This window comes from Hoplias malabaricus, chromosome 14 (assembly GCF_029633855.1).
Source record: "Hoplias malabaricus isolate fHopMal1 chromosome 14, fHopMal1.hap1, whole genome shotgun sequence".
In the NCBI taxonomy this organism is placed as follows: Eukaryota; Metazoa; Chordata; class Actinopteri; order Characiformes; family Erythrinidae; genus Hoplias; species Hoplias malabaricus.
Window position 1 is genome coordinate 26,696,818 of NC_089813.1, and position 13,598 is coordinate 26,710,415.

General features: G+C 39.2%; 1 protein-coding gene across 2 annotated transcripts in view; it reads left to right on the forward strand.

The window, feature by feature from the left end:
* grid2 (glutamate receptor, ionotropic, delta 2) overlaps positions 1 to 13,598 on the forward strand; it is a 599,368-nt gene that overhangs the window by 557,739 nt on the left and 28,031 nt on the right. For both annotated transcript variants that reach the window (XM_066644040.1, XM_066644041.1), the window contains exon 14: positions 13,055 to 13,221. In XM_066644040.1, the coding sequence (XP_066500137.1) occupies positions 13,055 to 13,221 (167 nt within the window). The remainder of the gene's footprint in view (positions 1 to 13,054; positions 13,222 to 13,598) is intronic.

The following is a 13,598-nucleotide window of genomic DNA, read 5'->3' on the forward strand; positions in this document are numbered from 1 at the left end:
TGTGATTATTTCCTCACTATCTGCTAGTTCCAATCTGTGTTCATGCTCCAAACTACTATAATGTGATTACGAATACCCTGCATCTGTAAATGAGTAAAAAAAAAAAGTGTCTCATATAATGGGCTCTCTCTTCTAGTCAATGAAGAGACTGTTCAACATGTTCAAAAGCATGAACCAAGATGAGGATATCACTTTATTCCTGCTTCATTGGTGGGCAATGTTGACTTATTTTTGCTGTAGATGGAGCCAACTCTAAAGTCTGAGGAGTGATAACTGCATGGAGGTAAACACAGTAATGTGCTACAAAAACAAACAACTCGAGTACCAAATGAGGTTCTGTGGTAATTCAAACAGTGAATAAAAACTTACAGAGATTTCTACCTGTTTGTATTTGTAACTCTTTTGTTGCATCATGTGTAAACTATGCTCTGTTCCAATTAGCACCCTACTCCCTAAATAGTGCACTTCACAGATTAAAAAACTAATATTGTTATTCATATACATTGTGTTCTACATAGGGTTTAGGAAGATATTTGTGATTCACCCTACTGTTGTAGTGGTGTAATTGCAGGCACCAACACACAAGTATAAACATACAATGGTGTAGGGCACTCGCACATGCATTAATCAGTCTGTATCAGTTTAGAATAACACTACAGTTGTATACATGATTAAAATATGTTTATTACTGGTTATTTGTTATGTTGTTAATACATTAAAATTAATTAATAATCAATTATAACACAGGGCAAGAGTGACCCGTATGTCCAATAGTGAATCAATATCCATACACTGTTAAACCTCACATCTTGCCAAATACTGGCCTGGTTTTTATCACATATTTGTAAATAAGTTTAAACACTTGATGAATTAACCACCAGCAAGTGTCTTTTTTATACATTATTCCTTCAAATTTGATTAAAACTATTTCCAGACTGTCAGAAAAACATGTTTATAGTGGTCAGTTCTGCCTCTGCATCTGCGTTGCTCAGGTTCAACTCTGCTATAGACACAGATGACCATGTCTCTGTGCCAAAGTATGATGGCACAGTATCCACATTAGTGTGCCAGTGATCCAAGCTCCTGTCCTTGCCCCCTGATAATGCTCTCCTTCTGCCGCATAGTGCCCCCTAGCGCTATTATTATTGCCATATTCTACCCTGCCACATTGGTCTCCTCGCCATGTGGACATTGTTCTCTTGTTATGGGAGAAAAAAACAAAGCACCAAAGCCTTCCCCTCTGTATACAATGCCCTTCACAACAGCCCCTTCCACTTCAGTACTTGTATTTTTCAAAATGTAACCAGAGGTAGAGTTAGATGAAGCTGGAGGTGTAGTTAAATAACACACAACAAAACTCCTTTGTTCCTTGTCAGTTTCCGCTGTGCGTGCGAGACGAAATCTTTTTTTTTTCTTTACCCATCGATCAGCGCACACTAGTTGTGCTGTGTTTCAAAGCTCCTGCTTCCACTACAGAGCTCACAGTGTTGTTCTATTTCCAGTGCTTTTGGAAAAAAAATAAACTGACAGGTTCATCAGAAACTTGGGAGAAGGATTGTACAAAGCCAGAGTGGGTTTTCTCTGACACGGCTTTGATGTACGATTGACTTCTCGGGTTATCCACCAGCACAAGAAGCAACAGCAGCTTTGTCTGAACATCACAATAGAGGCCAACTGATGCAGACATTCGTCCTACAAGACAAAAATGAGTCTTGACTTGTGTGGCACTGTCCGAAGAAAGATGCCAGCAGCGGTTTGCATGCCCTTGTCTGAGGAATAGAACGTTCCTTTGTTAAAATGATGCTCCCTGGCTATTATTCAATTGTGCAGGACATAGAAGCAGATACAGAGGCCAATGCTGAACGACTTAGCACTGATATGAAATCATACTATTTTAGAACATCAGGACTGATTTAAAAAGATACTATTTTATGCCTTGGCGTATTAGTAACGGTGCTGGAATTCTAGCTCAGTGAGCTGTCCTGGACTGTTTCTGCAACATCTGTCCCTAATTATTTCCCCTCTCCCTTATCAGCCTGTGTCTTTGGTAGAGGTTTGCCCAATTTACATATTCTTTTTTTTTTTTTTTTTTTTTGATAAACTATTAATTGCTTTTCTTTAGTTTTCCAGGAGAAATAAGGCACTAATGACAGCTCAAGGCCAATTAGGGAGGAGGAGAAGCACAGGAGAGAAAGTCTTCAGAGCTCTGCATCTCTTTGTGCTGGCTCCAGTGGGTGCAAGCCACCTGTGTGTGAGACTTCCCCTGCACCCCACATGCATCTCTGCGACGACTGTCCCATTCCAAACACGTCCAATTAATGTTACCTAGCTCTGTTCTCTCTGTATAATATTAGAATCTCATTATAACTGCTGTAAGTGTGTTACAAAGATGAAGCTGTTGCTCAGAGACACGGTACAGGCAAGCGCTGTGTGCTGCTCTGTAACAGAAGACACGTATTATTTGAGAAGGCAAGCTACAGAGCTGAAAACTGTTATCTCGTTCCACGATTCATCAGGACTGAATGGATTTATCTGTAGCCCTCAGGAGAGTTCAACTGGGGCTGTGGTTCACACAGTATTTTAAGGGCAGTACTTTAACCGTGCTTCTTTTGCCAGGCCACTGGCTTTTCATTATTAATATGTAAAGCAAGATTTGAAAAACTCAGCTGTAATCACACTGTACTGTACCAAAAGTGCCTTCTGATACCTGAGGAAAACATATTATGGAAAAGTTAAACACATTTTCAGTGCATTTGCACATTACATTTGGGATATGGAGCTCTTACCAACCCACACATGGAAACAAGAATGGAGAAATGAGAAAACCCTGCGATCCAGGGAAAATGAGTGAACAAGCAGAGTGCAGTGGAAAAAACTGACAAAAAACAAGATAAAATAGACAAATGCTTCACATTGTACGTCAGCTGCGAGTGAGCTGTGTGTGTCTCATTGTCTTTTAAAGGGACAGGCGTTGATACCAGTTGTTTAATGCTGTGCTGTTTCAACCTTGTGCTTTTTTGACCAAAGCATGTTACATATGCATGTTTCATTAAGGCCCAGGGAACTATGTTAATATGTGGAAAAGGCGTATAATGTGTGCTCTTTATGTCCTTTTTGTAAAGGATAGTGCTTCGTTCTCTCTGTACCTCTGTGGTAGTATTACCTACAGTACTGGGTCAGATATTACCTTCTATTCAATCAGTATCCAGTCAAACAACTATTAAGCACAATGTATTTATTTTCTAGTGTCAGGAAAAGAGCAGAAAAAATTGATCCCCAATTTGCTCAAACATAGAATTACTCCATTTTTAAATTTAAAAAACCCTCACTAATAATATAAATAATTCTGTGATTGTTTATTTTCCCCACTCTTTATTTCTATGCAGTTTACTGCAGCTTCAGCTCTTCTGTCCTTCCAGTTTTATAACCTATGAGTTACATTGCTGTCTACTGAACAAGAACTACTCTCAACGGAGTCATTCACACCATTCCCCTTCAAAGAGACGATAACATTCACACAAGCAACATTGAGAAGTTTCTATGGGATGTGTAGTTGTCATGGAGCAGGTATTGAGAAAAGGGCAAAAAACTGAACATACAAGTTGCTAAACTCGTGAATGCACCTCTCCTGAAAATATTTGAAGCTGTGATCAGGGGTAATCAAACAAAATATTTCCAAAATGTATATTGTTTTGTCATTGAGGCTTTTTTTTTATAATGTGTTTCCTGCTTTTTTCCTTGAGCCTGGAAAATGAAATTATTGTACTTAGTAGTCATTTTGACTGGAAATTAAATAAATGAATGGGGGTTCTTTGACTTTTGCACTGCATAACACACTGCAGAGTAATGGATTTCCAAGAAACACACATTAAAAACCAACACTCAAAAATATTGTGATATGGACAACTGTCAACGAAAACCAAAAATCTGAGAATCAGATATGTACATCACCCAAAGTCAGGGCACATTAAAGGCAACAAAAATAATTCTGGAGAACTACTGTGAAGTACCATCTTTTTTCACTGTTTGAAATACAGAAATCACAGAAACTGATTTGCAACTCACACTGTTTAGTTTTGTAGCACTTTCAGTATGCATTTACTTTTATGCAGGAAATGGTCTCCTGAATTGGGAGTTAGTTCCTCCATAAGTGATTTGTAATTGCAAAAATAAGTCTGTGTTACCCATTTAAAGAGCAAGAATTGAGCAATATCCTCATCGCTTTACATGCTTTTAGTTTGTTCCCTCTTTACTGAGCCAGGGCTGCATACAAACATCAGACCTTTTTTCCAGCATACAAACAGACTGGAAAGAGAAAAGTGAGGAAATATTCTCTGAATTTTATACAAAGTGTACTCAATTAAAACCATGAAAATAACCAAGTCCAATTCTGGTCATCAATTGAACCCCAATAAACACATCTCTGTTCATCAGAACTACAGATTTAGTTATTTCCAAGAAACAAATAAATCGCCTAGTTCCTTAAAAGTGGTATAGATGTAACACATTCATCTTCACTCAGTACAGACAGATCTATGAATTTACAGTTAGGCCTGCCTCTATCTCCTGTAACTCATTGTACAACAACAGCCCTTAAATGTTTTTAAATCACTGCAATACCCAGTCTAAATGTGCTGCTCTATTTCCATTTCTTTCAGCAAAAATTTCTGAAATTTGTGTCAAGCAAGTTACCTTCCTCCTCATGTTCTGCTACAGCTGGAGTGTGAATGTTTGCCTTGACTCTCACCATTTTCCTTAATCAGCTAAGTTGTGTATGTGCATAATTTGCTGATGACTTGCATGTGTGACCAAGCATGTTCAGAGGCATTCTAGAGAAGATCATGTAAGAGCAGTGTGCTATTATGAATATGAATGGGGCATGGACCTGAGGGCAGGGCAGCAGTGCTGCATATCAAACAAACAGTACAACAGGCAAGTAATAGTCATTTCTGAAGAAGACGATCTGTTACAACAACATTATTTACTCTTAAAATTGTGTGCAAGCTTAAAGACCATTATCTTTAATCGCCTGTGCCCTATTGAGGTTTCAGAGCTAGACTGGTTTTGCACATAACCTTTGAAAACTTTGAAAGTGTTTTTATAATTCTGCATAGCTGTTTCCTGCATAATTACTAATGCTGAGGAAATGGTATTATGCAAAATAAAAGTAATAAAATAATGTTGCCTTTACTTAAAGGCTTAGTTTATGACTGTAATCAAAAGACACTTTATAAAATTCAGAGGCTGTTTCCTCACAGCAGCTCTGCAGTCTGTAAATGAACAACAAAACAAATTGGCTCGGTTCGTTATGCTAGTTTCTCTCTCTCTCTTTCTCTCTCTCTCTCTCTCTCTCTCTCTCTCTCTCTCTCTCTCTCTCTCTCTTATGGCAAAAGCATCTAGAGATGTTTTACTCAATGAACAGAACCCCAAACATTGGAAAGCACGAACCAAAATGAGGATATTGCTCTGTTCCTGCTCTATAGGTGATTAATATTGACTTATTTTTGCTATTTCAGATCCCTTAAGGTGGAAATGTCTCCAAACGGTGGAGACAGCTGACTGTATTATCGAATGTGCTACAAAACTTAACAACTGGAGTTACAAGTATAGGTTTTTTCAAACAGTGAATAAAAACGTACAGACAAATTAAACGTAAAAATAACAGTTGTTATTCTCCATCAAACACACTGTTGTACATTACAAAACGCGGAGCTTATAACTGCATTTCCCCACAATCTTAGACATTCCCTTTAACACAGTCATCTGCAACATATGGCTACTATAACAAAAACCTTTTCATTTACCAATGATTTACTAAAACTTCAGCCTCAAGGCTTTCAAGGACACTTTGCGTAAAGAGGCACATTAACTTATAGTGTCAGAAAATTGTCCATTTTAAGATTGGGCACTTGATGTTCTCCTCTAAGTTTGTCAAGTTTTCCAATGTTGTTGGGTCAGCACTAGTTCAGCCAGACACTATGGCTGGCTTTTGGTCCTCACCACATGTCACTGTTCTGTGAGAAGTTTGTCACTGCCTGTAAGGAGCAGTGTATTCTCTCTGTGTCTCTATGAGTTTCCTCCAGGTGCTGTTTTTGTCCTGTGTGAGTGTGTGATTCCATGTGATGGATTTGTGTCCTGTAAGGCTGTGTTCCTACCTTTTTTCTGATCAAGATTGATTGAGATTCTATTGATATAACAATGCCTGCATTCACATATATGCAGAAAACTAGTCTACACAACAGTTCTAAACATTCTGGCCAACTTCTCTTTGCTGAGCAAAATTTGAGCATACGACAAAAAAAAAAAAAAAAAAAAAAAAGATTTACAGTGACTCAGCCGATCTGTTTATTACTGGAATATGATTCAAATCCGCCCTCGCACTGACGTTTACACCAAGGGCCTAATCAGCAAATACAAGATGCCCACATAAAGAGATCAGATAAAAAACAGCTTTTGTTTAGGAAAAAACAAGAAGAATCAACATTGTGACTCCAAAGCCTATCCCAAGATAAAACGGCCCCTAATGTGATTCCCGAGCTAGCGTGATGACATCGGACCTTTAGGGCTTGAGATTTCTCAAGGAAGGCTCAGCGGGAGAGCAACAAAAAAAAATCCCCCCAGCCTCATAGGGCAGCCTATATGACCATGCTCTCTCAGCAGGCACGTCCTTTTTTGTCAGCTAAGCTGGTGACACCAGCGCTAATTGTGTTTTGGACTTTTGCTGATGACCTTTTAAAAGTAGACCTGATGAAGGTTTGTGTGAAAAGATATGGCAGTGCATTAAAACAGCGCTGTTTATAAACTATGTTGTAAAACTACTTGAACTGAAATGAACCCGGCCTTGTGCACCCGTAAAGGGGCATTGTGGCCTTAAACTGTAGTTTACTGTGTTATTTACTGTGTTTCATTCCAGCGTTGTATCCCTTAGTGGACGGACAGGATTCAAGACTCTTATGTTTTTGTTTATCAGTGTGTTCTCACTCAGCATTTATTGCACAAATACACATATCTGCCGTAAAATTAAGATGACCTCTGATTCTACACTCTGTGTCCACTTTATCAGCTCTTAGCACACTTTAGTTCTACAGTTACAGACTGTAGTCTATAAGTCGCCCTGCATGTTTTGTACTTTCATCCTGTCCTTAAATGGTTAGGGCTCCCAAATGACCACCACAGAGCATGTAAGATTTGTGCTGTGGGTCATTCTCAGCTGTGCAGGACAACCAACACAAACTGTGCAGCAACAGAAGAGCTACTGTCTCTGACTTTACATCTACAAGGTGGACTAACGAGGTAGGTTTGTCTAACAGAGTAGACAGTGAGTGGACCCAGTGTTTAAAAACTCCAGCAGCACTGTTTTGTCTGATCCACTCGTTCCAGCACAACACTCATTAACACACAATAGCCACGTCAGTGTCACTGCAGCGCTGAGAATGATCAACCACCCAAATCATACCTGCTCTCTTTTTCCTTGGGGGAGCTACGAGATTGTACAGTTTTGATGAGTTCAGAGCTTTGTAATAACCTGAATAATCCTACCGTTTCTATGCAGCAAGTCACTTTGAAGATGAAGAGCTGCTGATATGCCTGGCTAACTTCTAAACTCTATATGGCTCACTTCACTGTAATTAGAAGTCAGTCTCGCACTGATCGCCTGATATTAAATGAGTTCAGCTGCATAGCCACTGGTAAAATAAAATGTCATGTTTAATGTGTTGACTCCAACATTTATATGTATGTGTGTGTGTGTTTTGGGGTGGGGGTTGGGAGGTGTTTAATTGGCTTAAATGTAGCGATTATGAATCGTGCAAGAGCATGTGTGCTTCGATACCTCCCCTGGAAACAATGCGCTGATTAGGATGCGTAGAGCAACGGTTGTTTGAGGGAAAATTGCTTGAAATAATTACCTTGGCACAATTAGAATCACAGCCCCCCTGATTGCCATGACTGTGGGGCTATAGTTCGCTCTCACTTTGTGCCATGCTTCATCGTCCTCTTCTTAATGTGCTCTGACTCAAGCACTAGCAACCTTAGTCTCTGTCCCTCACTCTCTTTTTTTCTCATCATTCTGTTAGGGATTCTGTTCTACACTTATAAAGCGGGGTGTGACATAGGAAAAGGTCTTAAAGCACAATCCTCATTACTGTTTTGCTAATGGACTTCAATTTTCTTCCAAATTTCTCATCCTACACCAGTTTAACCCTGCTCACGTTCTTTGAAGTCATAGCACACTACTCTTTGTCAAACCATTTGAAAAAGTACTTTTCTGATCAGTCCTCAGATGGCACTGTATGAAAAACGATAATGCTGCTGTGCTAAACATCGACACATGGCCTCTGAAGTCATTTGGAAAACAGTTTTCACTTAACACTACAGAACTCTACGGTATTCTACTGTATACAGATACATACCTGAAATCTCTGATGATTAGAAACAGTGTTAATATATGCTTTGATCAGATGAATCCACTTTTCAGCTTTTTTATCAGAAAAAAATGATGCAGAGATCTCTGTGCCAAAGACAAAGTTATCAGGGGTAGGTGCAGGACCCAGCATTTGTTATAGTATGGGAGTGCATCAGTGCCCATATCATGGGTGCATGGACAAAAATTCAAATTGCAAAACTACAACAATTTGTTTCCTCAGTTCCCAAAGGATTGTCCAATGTAATTAAAAAGAAAGGTGATAGAACACAATGGTAAACACTAGCTTTAAGTGTGGTGCAGGCATTTCGTTTGATATTTGTGTGTATTTGTATAATGAAGTTATTCAACCTGGGCTACATTTTGACTGATATACAACACAGAGAAGCCAATCAGAACAGAGGTAATTTACAAGCACGGTAACTGGAAATAAGTTTGTTCTGTTTTAATAGATGAAGAGAGATTTGGGCTAATTTCTAAACCCTGGTGACACTGTCTGTACAACATATGACCACATAAGAATCATAAGCAGACTTCAGGGAAGAGAATAAAAAACTAAACCATTATCAGATATGGGTCCTTTAATTAGTAAAAAACTTTTTGCTATATGGTTCAAAACTTGAAAATGTTATTCCCTCATATTTCAAGGAGACATTCATTGAAAGTTCTTTTCAAGGAAAGCAAAAAGCATCCGAGCGTAGAGCCCATTGTTGCAGCTGTATTTTTAGGCCTGTGTGTTGTCGCCGTGTTTTTATGTTTTCTTCCTCTAGTGCAGACTTGCTCTAATGTGGCTGTGGCTCTTGTGCTCCCTGCATGTTTCCTGCCCTCTCTTCCTGAGTTCAATTGAATTGGAATCGATAAAAATCGCCTCTGGTATGGCTGGACACACTCCATTCCTGCCTCTCGTCTTCAATTTAGTGTTCTTACTCAGTTACTTAGAGAGCAGGGGGAGAGGCAGCACCACTATTTTTAGGGTCTTGCCAGAACAGAAGGAATTAAGTTCACATTAGATCTGAGTGTGTTTCAAATTGTAACAACAGTGCTTCTGTATCAGAGCAGGGGTTCAGGAGTTCGCTTTGATTGTGTTGTGTACCCTGCTTCTAAGAAGCTTAACCAATTTAACCCTAGAATGTTAAGGATATTTCTGCCTTTGACCTACATTTCTGCTTTAATAACAGAATAGAATAGAATAGAATAGAATAGAATGCCTTTATTGTCATTGTACAAAATGTACAAGAAATTGGGACTCCTACTCCTGATCAGTGCCAATTAAACAAGATTCATTCATTAATTCATTATCTGTAACCGCTTATCCAGGTCAGGGTCACGGATTAAACAGCATGCATGTATTAAAAAAAGAAAAAGAAATATTTTACTAGAGTGTAAAAAAAAATAATAATAATGTAAAGTATAATAATAAATAAAATATGTTATAAATGCAATAGTAAAATACAAAAATAATATACAATTATTAAAAGATTAATTAACCTAGATTCTCAGACTCTTGTCTTAGTACAATTATTTAGAGGTTTAAAGAACAATAATAATATTCACAATAAGAACATTCACACTTTTGAATTAGTTTTGGGCGAAAAAAAAATGCTCTTCGGGTTAGGAAACTAAGACCTTAGTGATCTGAGTTGTGTTCAGAATGTGTGCACATTTGCCCAAAAACAAATTGTTGTGCATTAAACAGTAGAAAAAGAGAGAGCTCTAGTTGTATATTCAAATTTTTATAAACGTCTGTTGCGAACATGCAAATCCAAATTATTAATTCATTCATTCATTATCTGTAACCGATTATCCAGTTCAGGGTCGTGGTGGGTCCAGAGCCTACCTGGAATTATTGGGCGCAAGGTGGGAATACACCCTGGAGGGGGCGCCAGTCCTTCATAGGGCAACACACACACTCACACATTCGGACACTTTTGAGTCGCCAATCCACCTACCAACATCTGTTTTTGGACTGTGGGAGGAAACCGGAGCACCCGGAGGAAACCCACACGGCCACAGGGAGAACACATCAACTCCTCACAGACAGTCACCCGGAGCGGGAATCGAACCTACAACCTCCAAGTCCCTGGAGCTGTGTGACTGCAACGCTACCTGCTGCGCCACCGTGCCGCCCAAATCCAAATTATTGCATTCCCTTAAAGTATATATGCATAAAAGGGAATGTATCTCACTGTTCTGAGGCGATTAGGATGGCCTCACCATCACTCAGCACAGTGCGAGCCAATACTGAAGTCTATTAACTAATGTAACAGTGTCTGTGGTCTCCTTCAAAGGTGCCAAAGGGTCTAATGCTGTTGTGTTAGTAGTAGTTCAAAATGATGCTTGCCTTCACTCTTCCAGGTGGGAAACCTTGTTTGAGAAGGGGAGACCTAACTAATTGTTGGGCACTGACCACAGATCAATGAGGATTGGCATTGTATAATTATAGCTAAGGCTGATAGCCAGTTCTCAAGCAAAAGTGATGCGGAGTGCATAATGAAGTACAGGATAATACAGAAAAGATGTCTTTGGAGCTGTTTCAAATTCATAAACTGCTGAAGTCGTGACTGCTCTGGTTGCAGAGGTGTGACAGCTCCTTCTGTCATAAGACAACTTGAATGAAGAGAAATCCGCAGGGGGGGCCTGGAGGCATCAGCAAGCTTTTACAGCAGATTTTCATTTGAACAAGCCAGCAGAAGCTCTGCAGAATGACCTGTAGTTACATGCCAGGCTCAGTTGGTTTGTGAAGATGTTTATGCATGCATGTTTACGCACAAGCCATTTATGCACATTTATGCACTGACCGTTACTTCAAAGATCCAGCATGCTTTCAGCTCTCCCGACTGCAGAGGTGTGAAACTTTTATGAGCAAACTATGAAAACGTTTAAATGTCAGATGCATGGCTAGAAAACAAAATTGAGCTTAGGTTTTTTTTTTTTTTTGTAGGCTTGACTTTTAAATAAGGCAATAACCATCAATCTTGTCTTAATATCTGCTCAGAAATCCCTCAACACACAATCTTGAAAGTGACTTTACACAAGGTCCAGCTTTACTTTAAAAGGAAGTCTTCAGGGGTCAGGGCCCATTGATTTTTTTTTTTTTTTTTGCATGAGCCCTAACCTTCAAGTGATCTGGCTGAGGTGATGGGGTCCCTTCTGCGTGACTGGCCCAAGGATATCACCTTGTATAGTGCAGGCCATGTGGATACCCAGTAGAGGTGGCAGATGATGTCATTATATTAAAGGCTGAAGTTCTGTATGGTTGTTCTCTGCCTTAAAGACTTAGAGCAAGTTTGTGGGCGAATGTTGATTGGAGAGTTGGTTGGACCAATTTTCCCAGGCAGCTAATTAGGACATTTCAACAGACAGCAGATGAAGACTGAACTTCTTGGCAAGGAAGTGGATACGATTGATGGCAGAATGTATTACATAGAGGAATTAGTACATTAATGCTCAGCTGTACCAAGGTGTAATGAGGAGAGAATGAAGGAACAAGTGACAAATATTTTGTGTGTACTAATAATAGCCTATCTTTGCATTTTAAAGTCATACAAAATATAACTGATGGCCATTTCCACTCAGCTAAGCTTATGATAGTTTTAATATTACTATGTTAAAGCTAGTGTGGCTAATTTTGTAGAAACAAGCGATTGTAAACTTGTTTTTGAAATATCCAGCACAGAAACCCTCCCCCTTACATTCCTTCAAATGACTTTCCCCAAAACATATAACAAGCAATGCCCGACTACAGCTAGAGGAGTTCACAAGAGAGAAAGATAACACTTGTTATTTTTTTGTCTATTATCAGAGCATTTGATTATTATTTTTATTATTGTTTATTATTGTTAATGGGTAGTTTAAAGTATTTAAAAATCTCATAACACAAAAATTCTTCTAAAAAATGACCCACCCCAGTTTTGACATTTGTATATTAACATTTCAATCTTGTGTTCATTTATTATTTTTTTTGCTCTCTAAACAAGACAAATAATGAAAAATAATAAAATAAGCCCAACTTTAACAGATTCTGTGCTCTACACAAAATTGATGACTGTGGGCCTAAGGGCAATGATTTTTATGTTACATGTTTGTTAGAGTTCCCCCTGAACCGAACATTATCTCTACTTACTAGGCCTTGTCTCAACCAATCCCATCCTCACCTGCATTTCATATGATCCATTATTTGAACTTCAAAGGTATAAAGACTGGAAATTTAACAAGGTCCCACATTCATTTATGTGACCATGACACAGTTTGAACTCTGCTAGGGTACGTGATGTTCCTTAACTGTCAGGTCTGTCCATTTGCATTGTGCAGATCTGGCGTGTGTGTCCGTCCTGTCATTGTCAGGCTTTTGTGAACAATTAGGCAGAAAGGAGGAGAGGCACATTGTGTCCATATTTAATACAGCTGTTTTCATTTTTTCAATGACACTCTATTCTCTTTGCAAGAGTCTTCCGGATACAGTCAGCACCTGCTCGTATTATTAGAAGCGAGACTCTCTGCACTCCATTTGCTTTTGAATCCTTCTGTTTCCCATGCATCTGCTCGTCTTTGAATATAATTATCATCTTCTGAGTCTCTGATTCCACCCTATTGTTCTCTGTCTCTCTCTCTGTCTCTCTCTCGCTCCCTCAGGTGAAGTACGGCCGCTTTGCATTTGTGTGGGATGCAGCTGTGCTGGAGTATGTGGCCATTAATGATGAGGACTGCTCCTTCTACACGGTGAGCAACAGTGCGCCAGACAGAGGCTATGGCATCGCCATGCAGCACGGCAGCCCCTACAGAGACATCTTCTCTCAGAGGTACAGTAAGATCAGCTGTAGCACAGCTACTTTAACCAAATCATGTATAATGTCTATTAACACTGACACAACGTCATTGATGCAAAATATGCTGCATTTTGTTAAAGGAGAGTGAAATAGTGTGTTGGTGAGTTACAGACTAGTTTTATGAGTTGCTTCACATTTAAAAACACATGTATTTTCTACCGTTCCCAACCATTTTATTGAGGCACCTACCACAGAGGAGCACTTTGTAGATTCACAGGTACTCATGGCAGCTATGAGCTCTTCTGAATCACCCTACACCCTTTGTAGTACACACTGTAGCTTGTAAATTAAGGGTCTCTGCACACACGCAGTGCACTGTATGTGGAATTACACAAGCCTCGCATCTTCTA